The 25,072-nt window shown below is 37.9% G+C and overlaps 1 protein-coding gene across 3 annotated transcripts in view; it reads right to left on the bottom strand.

Moving 5' to 3' along the window:
• Nucleotides 1-276: 276 nt before the first annotated feature.
• The window catches only part of LOC140488170 (protein-tyrosine sulfotransferase 2-like), a 91,707-nt gene continuing 66,911 nt past the window's right edge, over nucleotides 277-25,072 (bottom strand). For 2 of the 3 annotated variants that reach the window (XM_072588025.1, XM_072588026.1), the window contains 5 exons: nucleotides 13,420-14,368; nucleotides 11,283-11,481; nucleotides 9,961-10,011; nucleotides 2,867-2,926; nucleotides 277-1,402 (listed from right to left, as the gene is read on the bottom strand). In XM_072588025.1, the coding sequence (XP_072444126.1) occupies nucleotides 2,891-2,926; nucleotides 9,961-10,011; nucleotides 11,283-11,481; nucleotides 13,420-14,279 (1,146 nt within the window). In that variant the 5' untranslated portion in view covers nucleotides 14,280-14,368 and the 3' untranslated portion in view covers nucleotides 277-1,402; nucleotides 2,867-2,890. Of the gene's footprint in view, nucleotides 1,403-2,866; nucleotides 2,927-9,960; nucleotides 10,012-11,282; nucleotides 11,482-11,946; nucleotides 11,987-13,419; nucleotides 14,369-25,072 lie in introns of those variants that run through there. The other variant, XM_072588027.1, reaches the window with a different exon arrangement.

Raw genomic sequence — 25,072 nt, 5'->3', positions numbered from 1 at the left:
TGTATTTTATGTGAATTAGCCTTTATCTGAAAAATGAAATTTGTTTAGACAAAAACAAATGTTGAACAGTGAACCTAACCTAAATTTTCTTTACATTCCAGGAATTATCAGAATCTGGTCAGAACAGAAAGATTTTATTTTAAAATGTAACACTAAATTATCATAGCTCCATTTCTGAAAGGTAAGATTGAGCAGAAGTGGCCAGCTAATATTCTGTTTGCGAGTGAAGGTTGGATAAAGAACATTAACAAAGCAATAGAACAACCGGATAAGGAATGATTTCCAAATGGAGAATTATTTTATCCTCAGGTTTTCTTTTGGCAACATAATCAATTAATAATATGCAGATAACTGAAGTTTTGTGCAATTTACAACTGAAGATCTGGAAGTCATACAGAACATATCACAGTATTATGAATTATCCTACGTCACATGGCATTACTCCAGTGAAGGCATTTATAACATTAAGACCCAGCTTCTTGCAATGCTATTTACTTAAAGTTCAAGGTGAATGCTTTCTATCAGTCCACTACTGGTACTAGACTTTACATGGATGCCGATTTATGTCACCTTCAGCTCAAATTCTCCTGAGCTTTAATACATTCTGGTCAGCCAAAGCAAAACTGTGGTAGACAGCCAGTCATGACAGTCAAAAATCAAAAGACAAAAACTTTGCTTGAAGGTCTTTTAAAAACAAAATCACCATTTTTAACATGATAAAACCAAACTGGATTTTCAGAATTTAAGAAATATTATAGTCTGTATACAGATGCTACCTACTGAGTATTTCCAGCACCTTCTGCTTTTAGTATGCTAGATTCAGGGTTTAGCTATTACACAAACTGTTATTGGAACTCCTTGCTTGAATTTCACTTCGACACTGGTTATCTTTTGGGAAACTATTAGTTTTAACTTTGAAATTGATTAATATTAATTGATCAAGTATGCACAATATCCATTATTAGAAATACTTTGTAAGAAAAAAACCATAAGGATTACACATTCTTGATTGTCATAGTGCTGATAGGAAATAATACAGCAGCTTAAAGCACTGCTCATTTCATAATGGTCAATATATGCATGAAGGAGGGAGCATGGCCAAATTTAAAAAACAGCCATCACAGAAAACTATCGATGCAACATCACTTACAATATGAACACAGATCTTTGCACGAATGACTTCACCTTGGAAACATTTAGCAAACATTAGCTTTGGAGAAGAATCATGAAATTAGCTTTCTTCACAAGGAGGTAAAATTCAGTAAGATAGTCACAGATACATTCCTTCCATCAAAACTCCACAATGTGCACAGATAGGTTCTCCCAGCAGGTGTTTATGCTTCCAGTTTAGGTTTCCAGTAACTTCATTTTCTGTTGTGTCTTCCAGACAATCTGATTCCCTCTAGACCAGAAAGGTTTGCATTAGTTAAACAATTTGCTAAAAACGATTGTAATTCATTTTCCCCCTTTCTTGTTCACTCTGGTTAATATATGCTATTTCATATCATTCTGTTTCAATTACAGGGACTTTTCCATATTATAGGTTCAGAAGTTAAAGGGGGGTAAGGTTTAGTCTGAAAGAACCCAAAAGGGCAGCAGATCTGGGGACAAAGGCCAGATTACCATAACTTTCACTACAATCTGCCCAAACCAGCCTGGTGCACTAATTGGCCAGTGTGGATGTGGCAGGTTGCAGCCATGGAACTGAGAAATTAGTTCTTGTTGTCAGTTAAAAGTGGGAAATTATCATTTGCGTGGAATAGGGGGGGGGGGTTGTGAAATTAATAAGGATCAGGATGAGGGAAATACTAAAATAACTAAAACTGATATTTATGAGGCTAGGCCTTGAAGTTAATTGCGAATGAATTATTTTTCAAAGAATGCTCTAGATATTTTGGTTCCAGAGATGCATTACACTCAAAAAGATGGCAGATGTTTTAAAGTTAACAAGGACCTTACAAAGAGACAGCTAGTTTAACAAAGAAATGAAAGTTTAAACTGGCTTTTGAACTGTGTTCAAGTCAGAAAGATTGTGCCCATGAAAGCTACAGGACAGAGGTTTAATTGCTACCTGGTTGTCCTTCCATTATCAGCTCATTGAAAGTTCAGAGCCTGGAATCTCAGTTTTAAGTATAATGAATACTCCCCACAATCTACTGGAAGCTAATTGCATAGATAGCTGTCTTCAAAAACCAAGCAGGATACAATTCTGTGCCTGTGATGTTACAGATTGTGGAGACTGCGTAAGTGATCTAGCCAGTTATATCTTATTTATTTCTTTTCTTTTGATTTACCTTGATCTGTGTCTGCTTATCTGCCTATTCCCTTTAGTTTTACTGCCTTTTGCTTGGTTTATATCCCAGGCAAATCCAATGTACTCAGCTACAACAACGCAATAAAAACTAGCACTAAAATAGTGTAACAAAACATTTTAAGATGCTTTATGAGATTTTAAAAAAACTATTCATGGGATATTGGCTATTGCCCAGAGGACAGTCAAGAATCAATGCTATGGGCCTGGAGTCACATGCAGTCCAGACCAGATAAAGATGGCAGATTTCCTTCCCTGAAGGACATTTGTGAACCAGATCAACAAGATGCTGGCTACTGGAGGCCAAGAGCTATCCATATATCAGTTGACTCCTATCAGGCACAGATGCAGAGTGCTGATCGAATGAGGCAGTACAAAGCTGCACCTTTATAGCGAAATGTTAATTAACCTAGAACTTGAACCGTTTTTACTCCCGAGGTCCAGATGCATGTGGAAATCTAGTCTGTCAGAGTGGGGAGAGAAATATGGTGTAAAAAAGTGGCATTGTAGTGGCCTTTAGGTTGAGCTACAGCATAAATGATTAAGTGCACATACCTGTCATTATCCACGGTTTTGTTGCTACCGAAATCCAGTTGCTGTAACATTCAGCTTTACCTACAAGAAAGCGAATTCACGGAATTAAATGCCATGTTGTTTTGGAAGTACTTAGATTTTCAGCTAGAAAATAAGTACAAGAACTTTCACACAGTCTTTTCTAAGTTGGAACACAGAATGGCAGAAGTAGGCAATTCAGCTTTCAAGCATGCTCTGCCATTTGAGAAGTTTATGGCTGATTTGGTTGTGGTCTCACTTATCTACCTCCCATAGTCCTGGACTCTCAATTATGAAAAATGTATCTAACTCAACCCTGAAAAAATTTAATGACTAAACCTTGACTGATTTTTGAAGAGAAATCCAAACAGTAACAAGCCTTGAGAAAATTCTCATCTCAATCTTAAATGGAAACCTCTTATGCTTAAACTGTGTCCCTTATGTTTAGTCTCCCCTGAGAGAGAAAATATCTGTCCAGTATCCATACTATCAAGTCCCCGCACGATCTTTATGTTTCAATAGGATCACAAACCCGACGTACTCAACTTTTCTTCACAAGGTAAGCCCTTTATCTATATGCTGTACAAGTGTACCTTTGGAACAGTCTTGGCAATTAAAAACATGTTAAATGACTTTTCTAATGAGCTACTGACTTGTCAATCAACAAAAATTCAAACACTGCTCTCTCAAAGTTGTTCCATGAATAAGTGTTGTTCAATTGCACAGTGTCTGCAATGTTGTGTTCCCACAAAATGAACTACTTGTCCCTTCTGTTACTTTCAACTCAACCATAGAGATAAACGTTAGAAATACAAGCAGGAGTAGGCCATGTGCCCTGCAATATATTCCCACTTTTCAATATGATCACAATTGGTCTTATTTCCATTTTCCTGCAAATTCTCTATATCCCTCGATTCCCTGAGGCACCAAACATCTGCCTCTCTGATGCTAGAATTTTTAGCAAATTAGCACCAATGCATTTACTCTCTCATTTACCATCTAAGACCCTAGGATGAAGTCCATCAGGACCTAGAGACCTTAGTGATTGTCACTTTACCAAGTAGCCGTCTCCTTTCCACTCCTGACTTCTAGTTATTACTAAATTTTTCCTGTCAACTACAAAAACAAAATATTGAGTAATTTCACGTGCTATTTCCCTTATTATCTATTAACATCCCATTCACCGTCTAACAGGACTAACACTTATTTTATTTATTTTACTTTAAAACACCTGTAGAAACTCTTGCTATAAGTTTTCACATCTGTAATTAGACTCCTTTCATACACTAATTTCTTACACCAGATTAAGCTTGTGCTCATTCTTTGCTGTTCCTTAGATGATTGATCAGAATGTCATGCCACTTTATGCAGTCAGATCCTTCTTCCTCAAGTTTGATGCTTTCCCTAATTCCTTCAATTAGTCATAGATGGTGGGGTTTTAGGAATGTGGTTTAGAAAATGGAAGAAATATAAATTATCTTGACTATTCATAAATATATCCTTAAATGAATGCCACTGTATATCCATTAATCTAGCCACTAGTCTAGTATCCTAGTCCACTCCAGCCACCTCAGTTTTCATGCTTACAGTTGCCCTTATTTAAAACTCTAGTCTTAGACCCAATCTTCTCCCTTTCAAAGTGGATCCAAAATTCAAACAATATGGTTACTGTTACCTAAGGGTGCCTTTACTCAGATCATTTATCCCATCACATTATATAAAATCAAGTCTAATATAATCTGCTCTCTACTCAGCTCCAGAACATGCTAAGAAATTCTCACAAAAACATTATCCATGATTATCATTTTATTTTAAATCACAAACACCCAATATTTCCAGTTGTATATTTTGCCCTACATTGTGGTTAGCATTAGGGGCTGTAGACCACATCCACTAGTAACTTATTTCCCCAATTATTCCTCCTCCCCACCCAAGCCGATTTTAGATCTCAATCTCTGGGATCATAATTATTGTACAAATGTCTTCTTTGAGTAACACTGCTGCATCACCCCAATTTTGCCTAGTTTCCTATTCATGATTGTTACATTCCCTTCAATATTCAGGACCATTTCAACCTGTAGCCACAGCTCTGTAATAGTTATCAAATCATACTTATTAACCTCAACATGCACCACCAATGTTAACTTTGTTACAAATAATATACACATTCAGATACAGAACTATGTTACATCTTTTTTATTTTTGTACCATCTGGTCTTGACTGTTAGTGTATTGTAGTCTTAGGTTTCCTTTTTTCTGTCCCTTCCAACTATTTTCTAACCCTGATTTATCTGTAACTCCTGTCCGGTGTTGTCTCAGTTCTACTCTTGGACACACCTTATCTTTCCATGTTGAACCCTTACCTCCACTGTTTAGTTTAAAATCCTTTATTTCCTTAGTTATGTGGTCCACAAGAATACTGATCCCAGCATGATTCAGTTATGGACTTTCCCAACTGTACAGCCCCACTTTTTCCAGTACCCCATGAACTAGAACCCACTTCTCCCACACTAGTCTTTCAGCCAAGTATTCAACTCTAATTTTAAGAGCCCTAGAACAATTTACATTCATTTTAGCTAATAATCCTGAGATTATAATCTTTGAGATTCTGCTTTTCAATTTACTGTTAACTCTACATTCTCTGTATACATAACCTCTCAGTTTTATTTATATTGTTGGTGCCAATTTAAGCCACAACTACTGGATCCTCTCTCTCCCAGTGCATGTTCCGCTCTGAACTGGAGCGGATGTTCTGAATTCTGGCACCAGGAAAGGAACATAGCTTTTTCGACTCTTTGTTGTGAAGAATGGTGTCAATTCCCTCCACAATACTACTTTCTTTCCTTTCTGCATCCCCTAATGTTCCTGACCATCGATCAAATCACATTACCCGACCTTAAGTAGCATGATTCCCTCACTGATGAGTTGCAGTATGTAGTTCAGCCTCTAGCTCAATCTCCAAGCCAATGTTGCATGCACTTAACACTTGCTGCAGACTTGCGGACTGGTTTTCTCTGGATCACTAGAAGGTGCCACACCAGCATTTATTATCCATCCTGAATTATCTGGAGGGCAGTTAAGAGTAAACAACATTGCTGTGGTCACATACCTGTATTGAGTCACATGTAGTCCAGACCAGGTAAAAATGGCATAATTTTCTTCTCCTAAAATGTTATTAGGGAACCAGATGGGTTTTTATGACAATTGACATTGATGATACCATTAGGCTAGTTAGCTATTCCATATTTTTGCTGATTTCAAATTTCAACATCTGCCATGGTGAAATTTGGATTAATGTTACCACAATATTAACCTGTAGCTCTGGAGTAATGCACAGCAACATTACCACCCTGCAGCAACCTCTATCCAGTTGCGACATCACCTTGTCCTGCCAGCTTTGACAAATTTTAATTTAATTATACTATTCCTTTTTATATATTTTATTAATTTGACCATCGATTGCATGCTGGGCACTCTACTTTTTGTCATTTACATAAATGATTTGGATGCGAGCATAAGAGGTACAGTTAGTAAGTTTGCAGATGACACCAAAATTAGAGGTGTAGTGGACAGCAAAGGGGGTTACCTCAGGTTACAACAGGATCTGGACCAGATGGGCCAATGGGCTGAGAAGTGGCAGATGGACTTTAATTCTGATAAATGCAAGGTGCTGCATTTTGGGAAAGCAAATCTGAGCAGGACTTATACACTTAATGGCAAGGTCCTACGGAGTGTTGCTGAACAAAGAGACCTTGGAATGCAGGTTCATAGCTCCTTGAAAGTGGAGGTGCAGGTAGATAGGATAGTGAAGGCGGCGTTTGGTATGCTTTCCTTTATGAAGGCCCTGAAAGCATCGAAGTGCAATCAGACATGTCAAAAACTGCAATAAGGAAGATTCACCTTTCAGAACTATTTAAAGGATGTTATCTGTGACTTTGATTCAATTTATATTTCAATCCTGAGTCAGCATCAAGCTACCTTGTTTGCCAGTCAGTATTTGAAAAATCTGGGCATGTTGCCCTCAATTTCCTTGTTGTGTACAGTCATGTTGCTATTGTGCTGTATTTGGACACAGGTAAATTTGGTTACTAGATCTTCCTTCAGTTTAAGTATTTTTCTCCCTGCATCTTCAATGTACACACAGTTTCCATGAAGTAAATGTTTGCAGACTTTATATCTTTGAGAAAGTCTAACTAAATTGGGAGTACAATAATTTAGCATGCAAATTCTATATCCAATTCATTGGTATTTAATCTGGAAACGGGTTCTAAAATTCTAGCTTCATATCTTTGTTTTACATTTGTAATTTCTTTTGGATTGTTGAAGCTAGAACTTTTGGGATTCTCTCACATTTTCCTGGAGCTGTGTTAGCTTTTACTGATTTGGTATGCATGAGACTATTATTAATTATGACTGATGAGCACTAATTTTACCAGTCACTGGAGATGAGATAACTTTATATTTGCATTTTATGCCTTGTCTGATTGTATGTTCGACTGACATCAATGGAGCATAAATTCTCAGAAGAACATTAAGTAGGTTTCCAATCCATGTTAAATTACATTCAAGAGGTATAGAATTGAACTGGCCAGCAGAGGTACAATTTACACTAACTGTGAAAGTTAACAAAATATTACATTAAATAAAAATAAAGATAAAATCCAAGTCAGGATGGTAATTATGGAATAAATATAAACTAGCTAATACTTTGAACCGAGAAACTCATTTTAATTGTGACAAATATTGAGATTTAAAAATCAATATTAGAGCAAAATGTTACACAATGCAGAAATTGTAGCCTCAAAAGCAGCAGATGTAATGAGAAAATGCTGATCAGTAGTTGGGAGCTATCCAAAAGAAATAGAGTACTGAAGGTTTCTGTCAAATAATCAGAGACGTCATGTTAAGAATACTATCTGTTTGTAATTGTAATTTAGTGCAGAGAAGGGCATAAACAACATTTGTGTTTCTGTAATGTAGTTGTTATGACATTTTCCCACACATGAAAGGTCCTCAACTTGAAACCAGCAGAAACATTATTAAAGCTCAGGCTTGAGTGCAGAGAGAATAGATGCATTACTCTTCTTTGAAAAGGGACTCTTGTGGCACAGTGGTATGTCCCCATCTCTAAGCCAGAAAGCCTAGGTTCAAGTACCAGCTGCTTCAGAGATGTGTCAGGAACGTACTGCACAGAAACAGACCCTTCAGTACAACTTGTTTATGCAGACCAGATAACCTAGCCTAATCTAGTTCCAGTTGCCAGCAGGTGGCCCATATCTCTCTCTACCCTTCCTATTCATATACCCATCCAGATAACTTAAATATTGCAATTCTATCAGCCTCCAGCACTTCCTCTGGCAGCTCATTCTGTACACTCACCATCCTCTGTGTGAAAATGTTGCCTCTTAGGTCCCTTTTAAATTTTTCCCCTGTCACCCTAAATCTATGCCCTCCAGTTCTGGACTCCCACACTCCTGTCTAGCTTATCCGTGCCCCTTATGATTTTATAAAACCTCCATAAGGTCACCCTTTTCAGACTCTGTCGCTCCAGGAAAAACAGCCCCAGCCTATTTAGCCGCTCCCTGTAGCTCAAATCCTCCAACCCTAGCAACATCCTTGTAAATCTTTTCTGAACCTTTTCAAGTTTCACAACATCCTTCTAGTAGGAGGGAGACCAAAATTGCACACAATATTCCAAAGGTGGAATTTCAAAACCAATAACATGACCTCTGTCCAATGAAGGAAAGCATACCAAAAGCCTTCTTCACTATCCTATCTAGCTGTGACTCTACTTTCAAGGAACTATGAACCTGCACTCCAAGGTCTCTTTGTTCAGCAACACTACCCAGGACCTTACCACTAAGAGTGTAAGTCCTGTTCTGATCTGCCTTTCCAAAGTGAACATCTCACATTTATCTAAATTAAACTCAAATCTACCACTCCTCAGCCCACTGGCCCATCTGATCAAGATCTAGTTGTACTCTGAGGTAATCTTTTCTGCTGTCCACTACACCTCCAATTTTGGTGTCATCTGCAAGCTTACTGGCCATACCTCCCATGTTAACATCCAAATCATTTATATAAATGATGAAAAGCAGTGGACTTAGCACCGATCCATGTGGCACACCACTGGTCACAAGCTTTCAGTCTGAAAAGCAACTCCACCACCACCCTCTGTCTTCTACCTTCAAACCTGTTCTGTATCCAAATGGCTAGTTCTCCCTGTATTCCATAAATTCCAACCTTGCGAACGAGTCTATCATGAGGAACCTTGTTGAACATCTTTACTGAAGTCCACACAGATCACGCCCACTGCTCTGCCCTCACAACCTCTTCGGTACTTCCTCAAAAAACTCAATCATGCGAGACATGATTTCCCATTCATAAAGCCATGTTCACTATCCTTAATCAGTCCTTTCCAAATGCATGTAAATCCTGTACCTCAGGATTCCCTCCAACAACCTTCCCACCACCTATGTCTGGCTCACCGGTCTATAGTTCCCTGACTTTTCCATACCACCTTTCTTAAATAATGGCACCACGTTAGCCAACGTCCAGTCTTCCAGAACCTCACCTTTGACTATTGATGATACAAATAACTCAGCAAGGGGGGGTCATAACACATCTGAACAGGTTGATTTAAAGTAACCATTACTAAAAATATAACTGCTTAATTCCATCATGAGCATTAAAGAATACCTTATTCACAGCCTTAAATAATGAGACACGAGTTGATTAACTTGACAAGTTAATCAGACACCTTCTTATCTGCTCTATTAAATATAATTTAAGTAACAGCTCATGATCAAAAATCTGATAGCCAGCTGAGTAAAGAACTCATTGATATTAAGAAATGCATCAGTTTTACTCGGGATCTATTTTACAGATATTACTTTGCAACAAAACAACAGAAGCACACAGAAGAATTCTTAACTCACGAAGTCTAGCAGTGTCAAATATTTGCTCATTATAGAAATCAGTGACAATAAGTGGCTTCTATAAAGATGCTAGTTTAATGCCTGTACAACAATTTGAAGATGGATGTCAACAGTTTGTTGACAATTTCCTGAATAAGGTTATAAATATTGCTTTCCTACCGGAGAAGGTCCTTTTAAGTTGACAGGTGTTTTAAAGTCACCTTGCAAGACCTGTGTAAAATGTGATGAAAAGAAGAAGTTGTTTTAGCATCTGAACAATACCCAATTTTTAAGGCAGACAGCATTTTCTATTCTTCCACAATTCAGACTGGAAAGAAACATCTAGAGCCAGGCAGACTAAGACCACAGAACTTTCCATTTAAAATTGTCAAAAATCAAAAGTTGAGAATCTAACACCTATTTGAATTTGCTTACTATAATCAGCAGACACTTTGCCATCTTCCCTTTTGCCATGTGCTATCTAAAACTAACAGGAAGCATCAATAAATCTTCTTCACAGTCTTGAGGTCATTCACCCATTCACTTTGAGCCGCCCATTTACCCATGTCAGTGGAAAAGATTTACTTGAGAAGCCTCAGTTAATCCAGCATTCTTCTATTCTTGCACTAACATTGGGAGGGCATGTCAAACTAGTTGAAAACGATAGTTAATTTGGAGGAGGTGGTGGTCTTGAATTCTGCTGATTTACTTTTCTCAGTTGCAGGCAATCTTCAGGGTTGATTTTCTTTCGTGCAGTCCACAATGGCACCATTGTCTCAGGACAAACCAATCCTGAAGTGAGCAGCCAAAAAGGCCTTTTTGCAAATAGGGTCCTACATTGTTTGTATGGGTGCAAGATGCCATTTGTTGGTCCTACTCAATATGGAGCTCAGAACAATACCAGTATAAAAATGTGTCAATGCTTTCTGATCACCCTATTATTCCTTTAGTAGTCCAAGTAGCTCCACGTGTAGATCAATATGTGAACCTTGATCTTTCCCACAAATACAAGTGATCTCCCATTTGTGATCTGTTCCAGAGAGAGGGGGGGGAGCTATGTATGTACCTAGTGCATACATGTTTTCTCTCTAGAAGAGAGAGGAAAAAAAATTGAGCATTCTTAAACTTTATCCAGTGATCTTTGTATGATCAAATGATATGAGAGTACAGAATTAAGCTGAGCTCTCATGTCCTCAGAGTCTGAATCACTCATGTGAAAAGCAACTACTTATACATTGAAACGATACCCTTTGCAGCATGTATCGACTTCACAACAGAAGTTGTAAAATAGGAGAAGTATCCCTTTAAGAGCTGGATGGAGAAGGGGATGATAAGATGTGTGCGGATCAATGGAGGAACAATTCATTATCAGCCAGTCTCATTTGTTTCTTTCGAGTTGACTGAACAGTAGCATTGAGAGGACTTACATGCATGTTTTCTGGGGAAATAAAATGTTAAAAAACTACCAATAAATTATCTAGAATAAAATATTTCTCACGTACCCTTTTGGTATTATTTATAACCAGTGCGTCAGGATTCCCATAATTTGGTGGGTTGGCATTGGGATCATATCCCAGCTTGGCCAACATAGGTGCTATCCGTGCCATATCTTCAACCACACTATTTGGAATATGTCCCACCCATTTTGTCAAGGCCTCAAGATTTACTGGCTTGATAACCTGGTCAGTGGATCGTTCTATTCTGCAGAAGGAAGAAAATACAGAGAGCTTTTAAAGTACCAAGTTTATGATCAGATTAGTGTATTATTAACTTCTAGTTAGCAAACTAAATCAGGTAGACCTTGCATAGAGATGGATGTTTCAAAAGAATATGCCAGGCTTTAACTTTAGTTTTCCTACATTGCTTGCAAAGTCCTTGTAACAAAAATTAGATTGCTGATGGCAGCAGTTGTTTTACAAATATCAATATTCCCCTCATTAATCCTAATTGTTAATTATCAGGGTAATTAGAACCATTTTTTCATACCTTACTGGCCAATACTGTGCTATCCACACATTGCAGGTCATAACTCACAAATCCAATTATATCCACTCTTCATTTTGAAAGCCACAAATGGGAAAAAGTGAGATCACAATTAAATACAACCATTACAGTAGAGATCAGTACTTATCAATACAAAATTTGGGCAATGCCCAATGTCATTACCCTGCAAATGTTGCTGGCTGATGAAAGCCAATTACTTGGTCTGAAAAAGGGGGAAGAAATAAAAAAAACTGTTAGGAAACCCACGAAACAAAGCATCTGTTAGAGCAAGACTTTTCTTCCTTTAACAACTCTGGTACTAGTATCTCCTGATTACAAATTTCCATCAGTTTTAAATCAGATGGTTTCTATTCTGAGCAGCTAACCTATAATGCTGGTTTGAAAACTAGACGGCAAGTTAAACATTAACCCCATAAGGCATGGGATGCATGAACTGGGCTAATGTCACTCTTTAAGATGCTTCTTAAAAACCTACCTCTTCGATCAAGCATTTGGTCATCTATCTGAACTTGCGTCAAGTTTTGTTCTTCCATCAGATAAGTTGTCTGATTTCCTGGTCGAGTTTCACCTCAACTTTAAATTCATCCTGATTTTAATTGCCTTGACCCTTCATATTTCTAAATTCCTTGAATCCTACAATCTGCCAAATCTCCATATACCTCTTTTTTTTGTCAGTCAATATTCCCTGCAAGAAAGGCAGGTGCAAGGCCACATGGCAATCGAGAACTTCAATCCAGGACAAACAAGCTGCACGCAAGTATTAGTCCATTATGCACATTTGCAGGTGTGTAGCAATCTTAAAAATGGACTAAGTGGCGTAACAAATAGGCAGTGTATACAAAGGGGAAGTAGAACTAACATTGGCATGCCATCAACTGGCTTGATCTAAAGCAATAGAGCAATAAAACTCTGCTGTCTCTCTCGCTTCATTTAGAGGCTTGCTAAAACCAACCTCGTTGACCAAGTTAAATAGTCAACCATTCTAATATCTTCTGATATGGTTCAGTGTCAAAAGTTTGTTTGAATTGTTCCTCTAAAGCACCTGGGGATGTTATACTACATGATTACTAAATTTAAGAGGTAGAATTTCTCAGCATTATACTCTTTTACTTTAAGATGCATCAAAAATAAAACCAATCAGTCTGAACAGTTAAAACTTCAATTCTGTTCTGAGGTAATATTGGAGAATTTTCAGCTGGGAAAAAGTTGACAAGTTGCTGACTAGTTAGTAATAACCTCCTGTTAGCAAGTGCTGTCAGTGAACAGTGTGTGAGTACAGCTTCAGTGGGGATGTCAAACTAGCTGTCCATTATTATTACACATGAACTGTAGCAAGCCAAGACCCTTGTAGAACTTATAAAAACAAAATGGTGGAGAAACTGCAGTCTGGTAGAATCAGTATAGAGAAAAAGAGGGATTTAACATTAGGAGGTCCAAAATGGTTTATCTTTGGAACTCCAAAGAGTCTAATTCTGTTTCTCTCTGCCAATGTTGCCAGACCTGCTGACATTCTCCAGTACTTTGCTTTTATTTCAGATTTCCAGCATTCCCAGTATTTTGCTTTTATTTCCTGTAGCGGTTAATCAGTTTAAGGAAGAGGAGGGAAAAGCAACAACAAAAAAAGCATAAACACACTTTGAAAGTGAGACTCCTCCGGATTTTCCTATTAGTTCTTCATGATGTAAAACAGCATCATTCCATGGAATATCCAGAAATGTCATGATCTTCTCCATAGTTTTTCTGGGATGTAGTACTAGTTGCTCATAATAAACAGAGAGGCATCTGGAGGGTCCCACCTCCATACACTGTCCATACATAATTTCAATAGCCTTATTCCATTTGATTATACAATCCCTGTAGCTGTTAAGGTCAAATCCAGCTATTGTCACTTTTCTTGTAATCATGGAATGCACCGATGCCCGGCCATCTCGTATCATCAGAATAAATTTAGATTGTGTAAACAGTTTGGACAGATAACTTAACGATTTTAAGGTGAAAGGGTCCTTATTGCATAAGTATTTTGCTGGTTCACCATGTTTTGCAATTACTTCTAAAATAAATGCTTGTAATGCTGCATCTAGGACATGGTCTGTCACTCCTGCCTCATTCAAGCGCATCTTTTCACGTTCTGATTTAGACCACACCTGACGCATGGCCAGCACACGTGGAATGATCCGAGTTTCTTCACCACAGCGTATTTCTGGATGTGCATCCATCATGGCTCGCATTAATGTTGTCCCACTTCGGGGAACTCCTCCTATGAAGATTAGAGGCATATTTTTACTGTAGCGAAATTCAATGTTTTTTGAGTTATACATGACCAATTCATCCTTTTCTGGTTTCATCATACTATGTGTTTGTCTGCCATTGAACCAGCCCCCATTCTGATTCAATATCTGTTGACATTCCCACATATGCTGGCCCATGTGGAACACCATCATAGTAGCAACAGCACAGCAAGCAAGCAGAACGATTCTTCTCATGCTGACGCGCATATTGAATAGTTTCACTCCTGTATGGGCATATATGGCTTTTCAGCTTCAATGTTCAGGTTTTCTCATTTTAATAAGGTTTCATTGCAGCTCTGTAACAAGAAAGAATATATGAGACACAAACCTCCAAACTTCAAAACATTGCCAAAAAGCATCTTTAATATCTCTGACAAGACAGACATGATACCAAAGTTTTTCATCTTGCACTCATTGGAACAAATACAAGAGTGTCTAATTTTAAATCATAACAATAAAATTATACCTCAGGGCCTTCATAAAAAACTAGAAGTGACTTGTATTCATAACATAAGCATTAGGATCAGAAGTATGCTATTCAGTCCCTAAGCCTGCCTCACCATTCGATAAGATCATGACTCTTCTGCCCCAAGCCTCAACTCCTCGATAATTCAAAAATCTATTTACTTCCTCTTTAAATACTTTCAGTGACCTAGCTCCAATAATTCTCCAGGGTACATAATTCCAGACATTCACTACTTTTCAGAAGAAATTCCTTTGCGCCTTAGCTACAGAATAAGGAGACACTTATTCAAAACTATGTTCATGTTTGAGACGTTCCCCACTTGTGGAAATGTCTTCTCCGCACTTATCCTATTAAGCCTCTTTGTTTCAACAAAATCACTCCACAGTATTTCAAACTTTATTTAATTAACCATTAGTCGGTTTAGCCATTCTTGATTAGCCAACCCCTTCACACCAAAGGAGGAGCCTAGTTGAACTGTTTTGCTTTTCAACTTGTTGAATGTGTCATTTGCTGGTACTGTTCGTTGTATTAATAGTGAAATTGAGCTGTGAACTACAGCTTTTCACTGCTGCCTTCACTCCAAGAACATCTAAGAAACACAGATCATTTAAGGTTCAAGGTGATGATGGTTCAAGGTTCATAAGGTTCAAGGTGACATTTATCAATCCAGAGTAAGAAAAAAAAATCAATTGGTATAAAGCTGACTTCATTGGACAAGGACAGTTGGGCAGGATAGACTGAACAAGAGATACTTCGGGGAAAAAAACTAAATGAACAATGCACTACCTTCAAAAAGGAGATGGCTTGTGGTATATTCCCTGAATGGGAAAGATCGAAAGAACAAACACAGAGCACCCTGGATGTCAAAGGAGACAGAAGTTAAGAAGAGAACAAAATTCTTATGACAGGTGTATTCTGGCAGATAATACAACTGACAACCAAGAGGAAGTTCAGAGGCGAAAAAGCAAGAAAGAGAAGTAAATAGAAATTATAAAGAAAAGACTGACAGCCAACATAAATGGGTGTCGCAAAATCTTCTTTAGTCACATAAGAACTTAAGAACAGAAGGAGCAGAAGTAGGTCAGTCAGCTCCTCAAGCTTGTTCCACCATTCAATACGATCATGGCCAATCTCATCTTGGCTTCAACTCCAGCTTGCTGCACACTCCCCACAACCTTTTAACCTGCAACTAATTAAAAATTGGCCTATTGTCTCCTTAAGTGAATTCAGTGTCCTAGCATCTATCACACTCTAGGGCAGTGAATTCCACAGATCACAACCCTTTGAAAGAAGTAATGTTTTATCGATTTCAAATCTGCCACTGCTTAGCCTAAAACAAGAATGCTCATTCTAGATTGCCCCACAAGAGGAAACATCTGTTCCATGTTGACTTTGTCAATTCACTTTAGAATGTTATATACCTCAATTAGATCTCCGCTCATCCTTCTAAAGTCTTGTGTATGTCAGCTTAAACTGTTCAACTTCTCAAATACAAATCGTAAAATGATAAAAAGGAGGAGTAAGGCCATTTGGGCCAAATAAGGGATTTACCCAGAGGAAGGGGACATGGCTAAGGTATTAAAATGAATATTTTGCATTTGTCTTTACCAAAGGAGGAAATGCTATCCAGATCATGGTGACAGAGAAGGAAATCTCAGTTGCTAAAAAGATTCCAAATTGATCAGAAAATACCATTGGATAGACTGTTGATAAGCTTGACAAGGCACTAAGCAAAATCTTTCAGTCTTCACTAGACTGAGGGGGGAAAAGTGTCAAAAGACAGGAGAATTGTAAATATTACACAGTGTTGTTCAAGAAAGCCTGGTAACTATAGACCTGTGAGTCTGACTTCAGTTGTTGGGGGCTATTCTGAAGGTTAGGATTTATATGCGTTTGGAGAGACAAGGAATGATTTGCGACAGTCAGCATGGTTTTGTGTGAGGGAATTCATGTTTCGCAAACTTGATAGAGTTCTTTCAGGAAGTAAACAAGATGACTGGTAAGGAGAGAACAGTTGACCTTGTTTACATGGACTTTATTAAAGCCTTGGACCAAAGTTCTGTATCATAGATTAATTAGTAAAGTTAGATCACATGGGATTGAGGGTGAATTTTCCAATTGGATTTATGGTAGAAGAGAGAGGGTGGTGGAGGGACTTTTTTCAGATTAGAGGACTTTGACCAGTAGTCTTCCCACAGGGATCAGTGCTGGGTCCACTTTTGTTTTCCATTTACATAAATGATTTAAGATGAGAGTGTAAAAAGAATGGTTAGAATGTTTGTGGATGACACCAAAATTGATGTATTGTGAACAGTGAAGAAAGTTATCTAAGACTACAAAAAGAGATCTTGATCAACTGGGTCACTGGGCTGAGGAGTGGCTGAAGTAGTTCAATTTGGATAAGTGTGGGATATTGCATTTTACTAAAACAAACAAGGGCAGGATTTATCAATTAAAAGCAGTGCTTTAGGTAGTGTTTTAGAACACAGACTTAGGGATTCGGTACATCATTCTTTAAAATTTGCGTCACATGTATACAGTGTAGTTTAGCATACTTGCCTTCATTACTCAAGCTTTTGAGCATATGAGTTGGGACATTATGTTGAGGTTGTATAGGACGTTGCTGAGGCCTTTCTGGAGTACTGTACCTTGTTCTAGTTGCCTTGTTATACGAAGAGTACTAATAAACTGGAGTGGATTCAGAAAAGATTTACCAGGTGTTGCCAGAAACTGAGGGTTTGAGTTATGGGGAGAGGCTGGTTAGGCTGGGGCTGTTTTCACTGAAGCATAGGGTGTGGAGGGGGTGACCTTAGAGGTTTACAGAATCAGGAGTGGTATAGATAGGGAAAAAACACCTGCATTCACCTTAAGGTGTGGAATTTAAAGACTATTTTTAAGGTGAGAGGAGAAATACTTTTAAAAAGAAAAAGGCATAGGGCAATGTTTTTTAAGAAAACACACATTGGTTAACGTGTGGAACGAATTTCCAGAGGAAGTGGTGAATCCGGGAACAGTTAAAATAGTTTAAAGATATTTGGATGAGTACATACTTCAGAAATGTTTGAAGGGATATGGGCCAAGCGTGGGCAGGTGGGATTAGTTTGGAATAATGGTCAGCATGAACTGTTTGGACAGAAGGGTCTCTTTCCACGCTGTATGCATCTATGATTTTGTAAAAGTTGTAAGGATAAGCCCTACAATCACAGACCAGTCAGTTCAACATCAGTGATGGGAAAGCTGCTGGAAATAATTATTCAGGACACAATTAGTCATCACATGGAAAAGAATAGACTAATTTGGAAAGTTCAACATGGACCTCTGAAGGGGAAATCATGCTTGACTAACTTGGATTTTGTTTTGATGTGGTAATAGAAAGGCTCCATAAGGGAGAAGGCCATTGATATGGTCTATGTGGACTTTCAACAAAGGTTGAAAAGTGTGGTGCTGGAAAAGCACAGCTGGTCAGACAGCATCTGAGGTGCAGGAGAGTCAATGTTTCGGTCATACGCCCTTCATGACGAAATGTTGACTCTCCTGCTCCTCGCACGCTGCCTAACCAGCTGTGCTTTTCCAGCATCACACTCGGACTCTGATCTCCAGCATCTGCAGTCTTCACTTTCTTCTTTCAATGAAGGTGTTTGATATTATTCCACACAACAGACTTGAGGGGAAAGTAACAGGCCTAAGAGTACTCTTACTCAATTTACTCTAGTGGGACTCTTTTGCTGTCTCCAGTTCGCATACTGGCACTGCTCCACCTCTCCCCCACCACCACCCCCCGCCCCACCCCTTACAGCCAGGATGTGTTTTTATTAGTCAGCCAGGGTTAATGCCTGAACAAAGATTAAAATGAAATGGCACAAAGTGTCTCAGACAGGCTTTACATCAACATTTTCTCTCTTGTGTAAAGCTGGGAGTCCCCAATCTCCAGGTCACGTAAAAAACTATCGTAAAGTTTCTTACAATTGAAAAGTACAGATTTCTAGTCTGCTCTGAAAGTATTAGAAATTTGCGAAGCAGACCTTTCTGCACGCATTATGAACTAGCATTCTTTAAATGGACAGACTGGGAGATGCAACCAGAAGCATAGCACACTTTGTATGAGACTTTATAAAGCTCTGGTTAGGCCCCATTTGGAATACTGTGTCCAGTTTTGGTCCCCACACCTCAGGAAGGACATACTGGCACTGGAACGTGTCCAGCGGAGATTCACACGGATGATCCCTGGAATGATTGGTCTAACATATGAGGAGCGGCTGAGGATCCTGGGATTGTATTCATTGGAGTTTAGAAGATTAAGGGGAGACTTAATAGAGACGTACAAGATAATACATGGCTTGGAAAGGGTGGACGCTAGGAAATTGTTTCCGTTAGGTGAGGAGACTAGGACCCGTGGACACAGCCTTAGAATTAAGAGGGGGTAAATTCAGAACAGAAATGCGGAGACATTTCTTCAGCCAGAGAGTGGTGGGCCTGTGGAATTCATTGCCGCAGAGTGCAGTGGAGGCCGGGACGCTAAATGTTTTCAAGGCAGAGATTGATAGATTCTTGTTGTCTCGAGGAATTAAGGGCTACGGGGAGAATGCGGGTAAGTGGAGTTGAAGTGCCCAGCAGCCATGATCGAATGGCAGAGTGGACTCGATGGGCCGAATGGCCTTACTTCCACTCCTATGTCTTATGGTCTTATGGTATTTTCCCAGTGTCCAGTTCAGAACAGTAATTTTATCCAACAGCATGCAACATGCTTAAAGCAGTCAAAAAACCAGAGTAAAAACAAAAGGGTATTTGGTATAGAATTTGATAAAATTGATTCATTTTGCCATTTGTTTCAGAGCTAATAGCAGGAAGTGTAAATAACATTTTCATGAAGAATGCTTACAATAGTCTGCCAGTTAAGGTGGTGCAGACAAAAACAAAGGCCTAAGTTCAAATTCATGTGTGGGAGATAGTGATGTGATATCAGATTATAGGCCGTAGTGAAGCATATACAAATATGGTAGTATCCCTCAGCTATTCTCTATCTTTGGAATCTTCATGAGACCATGACTGACAACTTGAGGGCATTTCAACATTAGCTTCTATGATGTACACATAATGTAAATTTACAAAATGTCTTTGTTACAGCAGTTAATTGTGAGCAGCGAGTATTCAAAGGGATTCTGTTAAATAAATTGTGTGTACTTTGTATAAAGGGATAGCGCAGGTCTTCACCATAATTCACACAGGTGCCAAGTATACGAGTGATAATGCTACTTGCCAAACCAATGTGTGCTGGTCCACAGACGCCATTCAGGAACGAACTAAACCATAATTGTTTTACTCACTTTGTATTCGCTCAACATGCTTCCTGGTAACCGATCATATACTAGTATTAAATCGAGATCAAGAAAAGTTCAAATTTACACAAACAGATTGCTGTTCTTAAATACTGGATAATGTATTTTATGAAATTAAAACTGAGTGCACGATTGAGTTATTTTCAATAAATAATTTTTACTTGATTAAATAGGTGAAGAGTCAAATTATGTTTAGTTTAGTTTTGGTTTTTCTGTACATAACAATGCCATATGACCCAGGTTAAAAGGTTATGGTTGCTTTCATGGTTCATACACTTTAGGCTAACATGTGAGGATGCATTGAGATAAAAGGCTTTTACTCAAGACACAGCTCTGAATTATTACATTAGTTTAGTTTTGCAATTTAAAGTATATAATAGTTCTATGAATGTGATTTTACAGCCAGTTTAATAATCTTGAATTTATTTTGGTCTTTATTGATATATGTATCAATGAATTTGAATAGTTGGTTTGATAATTAATCACACTACATTTTCTTATGATTTGGAGATGCCGGTGTTGGACTGGTGTGTACAAAGTTAAAAATCACACAGCACCAGGTTATAGTCCAACAGGTTTAATTGGAAGCACACTAACTTTCGGAGCGACGCTCCTTCATCAGGTGACATCGCTCCGAAAGCTAGTGTGCTTCCAATTAACCTGTTGGACTATAGTCTGGTGTTGTGTGATTTTTAACTTTGTACATTTTCTTAGAAATGGGTTCATCAGCACCTGCTATCTTGGTAAAGATCAAGTGGAGATAAGCTAAGGACAAGCTTTTACACAAGCGAAGCTCTTTTAGAGTGATTGTCATGTCAAAGAAGACTTGGGAGACACTAGAAACTGATTAGCATTGTTAAAGGAACCAATCAAAAATTAGGCACATCTTGTTTAGTTAATCCAACACCGACCATGAGATATAAGCCAGTTCAAGTTCACAATGGTGGTGGGGAGCGAGGCTTAATAAGCTTTGATACAGAAGATGACCAAAGACAGAAGGAGAACTTCATTCAACAGGATAGGAGACCTGTGCCCATTCAACCAGCGTTCTGACCTGGATGGATTAAAAAATATTGTTTATTTTTTACGTATTTATTTACTTTTATACTTATTATGAAGAAGTTAATAACATTAATTCTGGAAACTTGTGAAAACACTTGGATTGGGTCTTGCAGCTAATTAATTAGATTTGCTCCTTAAACTAAGTCTACAATGGTGATTGGCATGGGTTTTACGCTTAAAGTTGTGGACTCCAAAATCTTGTATGAGGTCCTAAAGAAAATAATGGTATTAAAACAAAGTTTCTTGGAACTCAGGAAATCTGTCAAAGAGCACTAGAACTTCCATGGAGCTAAAGAATGTAAACTTGTGATTCCCACAAAATGTGCTTTTCACCTTGATAAAGCAAGCACATTGAATGAGAAAAAAACAAAGTAAACACTGGCAATGCATAGTTACACAACATCTAAATCTCTAATATTTCTCCCACTTTCAGGTTGGGAGTTAGCATGTAGCACAAAAATAGGTGGAGAAAGAAGAAGTTTAAACTGTATTTGCTATTAAAGCAAGGAATTCAACAATACCAATAAAAACTACAAAAAACGAACTGCTGGTACACCACATCTCAGAGCATCAGACAAGAATTAGAACAACTCTATGCCATATTGAGGACCATGAGTTTTTTCCTAGTTAAGTGTGAACCCTTGAATTTATAAATGGAAAATTGTTTAAAAAAGGTAACAACAAAAAGGACAAGTTCCATAGTCGTGTAAGCAGATGTAAAATTGTAGATTATAAACCAATGGCTGACACTTATGGTTTACATTGACAGAGCTGTGCAAGTTAATTGCTAAAGCACCTGTAAAAATCTGAATCCAATAAAAACACACTTTGGAATTAGAGGAGCGGACTCTTAATGGTATTCAGTACAGGCCTTCTTGTTTCTTTATTTCATTTGTGGGATGCGGGCGTCGCTGACTGGCCAGCATTTATTACCAGTCCCTAGCTGCTCTTGTATAAAACAGCAAATAATCAAAGAACTCCTACAGTGTAGAAAAAGGTCATTGGCCCATCGAGTCTGCACCCATCCTTCAAAGAACATCCGATCCCTGCACCATCCCAGTAACCTGTGGCATTTACCATGGCTAATCCAAGTAGCCTACACATCCCTGAACACTATGGGGTAATTCAGCATGGGCAAGTCACCTGACGTGAACATCTTTTGTACTGTTGGGAGAAAACCATCGCACCCAGTGGAAACATATGCAGACACAGGAGAATGTGCAAACTCCGTATAGGAATCACCCAAGGCTGGCATCAAACCAGGGTCCCTGGCACTGTGAGACAGCATTATTAACCATTGTGCCGCCCAAAGGCTCAAAGTCATCACACAAAATGAAACAGGACATCGACCAGTATACTTTGAATCAATGAAGATTAAATTAGCAGCTAGAAAGTGGAATTACAGGTGCAATATACAGTGAATGAATCCAAAACCTCATTTCCAAACCTTTTCAAAAACTCTAAATTTACAGCGTCATTTCAAGGCCAGAATTTTGCAACAAAACGTTAGTGTTTCATGTATGCATAGTTAGTAGATAAATAATCCAGTAATTTGATAGACAACTTGTGCCGCTCTGCTATTAGCATCATGAAAATATTGCAACTCCCTGCAATATTAAATTAAATCACTGAAGATAGTTAGTGATATTCAGTGCAAGGACCTTTCAAATGATGAAGTGTTACAGGCTACTTTTCTTCTGCTCAGAAAGGAAACATTTAAAACTGCAATGTCTCATTGATGAACAATAAAAATACATGAGATTTTTAACATGGTTAAATGCTATTTTTTCCTCATTTCTTTTTTGACCCAATATTTCTTTCTCTCCATATTTCCAGACCTGATTTGACTACAATTCACAATTATCTTTTTCAATCATCCTTATTTTGTTTTCATTATATACCAAGGTGCCTGATGCCTCTTTGTGTTTACATATGCCAGTACATTTTTGTTGCAGAATACAACTAGCATTAGAAATTCTAGAATAAGAATTAGAAAGCAAATAATTAAATATTCTATCTTAAACAATGCAATAACAGTTTCTTCAAATCAGAATGATACCTCTTTTAGAAAAGTTTGCAAATCATTTGGGAATACTTGAAACTATGATCCAAAACCTTAACATTTTCAAGTGGGTATGGTTGTAAAGGAGAGAATTAGTGAAAGAGAGGGGAAAATAATTCTGAAAAGAAGTATTTCAGATTTTTAAAAAAGGTTTAGGAAAGAGAGGCTCAGACTCTAACTCTACACTTCACTCTTTGTGATCACTACAGACTGTAGTGTAGAAAAAGAGAAGGGCAGGAAACACACACCCAAAGTAATGTTCCACTTCAGGATATTCGGTCTGCAAATTTTTCTTCCGTTTAGTTTACGTACAAAGCTCCACCTTAATTAACAAACTTCTAAAGTTTGCACATTATTTTTTTAATACTATGTTGAGCAAGATTTTTAAGAGAAAATCACAAACTAATTTCATGCATTGTACTTATCGGTTTTTGTACAGCAGGATGTTTATGTAAATATTTAAACTAAACTGAACACATTACTTACCTCTACAGGAAAAAAGATAAGAAATGTCTATTTGCTCATACTACCAGTTAACCACAGCCAGCCAACTCAGCAATCATGAAACATTTATAGCTGCATTAGACAGATTAAAACTAGGTCATTGACTATAGTTTATTAAACATCAATGGTTGTGGTGATATTTACTGTTAAACTGTCAGAGAGATTACTTACTGAGTAATAATTGGCATGTGTGTGGGGAGGGGAATGGAGCGGTGGTGCAGAGAAGAGTGCTTTTAAGTTGAAAATGCTGTTTTCACCAGTTTAATAAGCAGCAGCATGATGGGTTTTGAACTGTTTTGTCGAGGAGAACTTGGACTACAATTTGCAGATACATTTCAAATTGTGTAGACTATTGAGGAACAGAATGAATAAATGCAAAATACTTATTTTGGTAGCAGTGGAAGAGAGATAGGATAGTGGATAAATAAGACACATATCAAACAGCACTCAAGTATTCACCCTTTCAGATTAAGGCTGGTGTGACAAACTGGCAAATTAAGGAAACTGTCCAAAGGTGAAGTCTAGCTGGCAGAAGAAGCTAGAATACAGTTTTACAGAATGAAATTTTATGTCAGCCAAAGTGTAGGGATATAGAAAAAGACCTCTGTAGTTGATAGTGCAGGTAGGAAACTATAATTGAGTTCACTGGCATTGACTTTGGTTTATTGGTGGTACTGATGAGACATCGTATGCAAATAAGAGATAAGTAAGGAAGGAAGGAAGCAACCCAGGACTAGGCAAAGATATCTGCAACAGGTCAGTTATACTATTCCAAGTTGCTGCCTTCTCACTATACAAATATATTAATGCAATGCTAAAATCACAGTGTACTATAATTAAAACTCATTTGCTAATTACTAGCAAAACTAGCATGGTTCTCAAATATTAATAAATAATCTTATAGGAATAGTGTATGCACTTGAGATCTCAATTTAGGATTAAGCAGGGTCTTGTTGAGGTATCTCCTTGGACAAAATGTCTTTAAATGTATTGGCAGATGCAGAGTGATTTAATTTACTCCCAGTATTCCCACCCTCTTTGTGGGTGAGCTGCTCTGGATATGTTAGAAAATTACTCCAAATTGGTAGTGAAATACTAAGGCACAATTATCAAAATGGTTCAAATTTTAATGCCTTCAATGGAGAATGCCAGCATTACTCTACTAATTTCCATTTAAAGACTAACACTAGCACAATTACAATTGGGGGAATAACCTTACGTAATTTCTACAATTATGTGAAAAGGACAGTAAAATTTCCAGTTATTTCCTGTTCAGTGTTAACATGCAAGATGAACTAGCAATTGAATGCAATTTTCAAACAAGATGTGGAGGTGCTGATATCGGACAGGGATGGACAAAGTTAAAAAACACATCAACACCAAGTTATAGTCAAACAGGTTTACTTGGAAGTACTAGTTTTCAGAGCAATTGCTCCTTCATCGGAAGGAGCAGCGGCCTGAAAGCTAGCACTTCCAAATAAATCTGTTGGACTATGACTTGGTGGTGTGTGGTTTTTAACAGCTTGCATTCTGTAGATGACCAAACTATAGTCGATATTTTTGATTCAGT

The sequence above is a fragment of the Chiloscyllium punctatum genome, chromosome 17 (assembly GCF_047496795.1).
Source record: "Chiloscyllium punctatum isolate Juve2018m chromosome 17, sChiPun1.3, whole genome shotgun sequence".
NCBI classification, from domain to species: domain Eukaryota; kingdom Metazoa; phylum Chordata; class Chondrichthyes; order Orectolobiformes; family Hemiscylliidae; genus Chiloscyllium; species Chiloscyllium punctatum.
The sequence above is the reverse complement of the archived record's forward strand: the minus strand, read 5'-3'. Positions and strand labels throughout refer to the sequence as shown.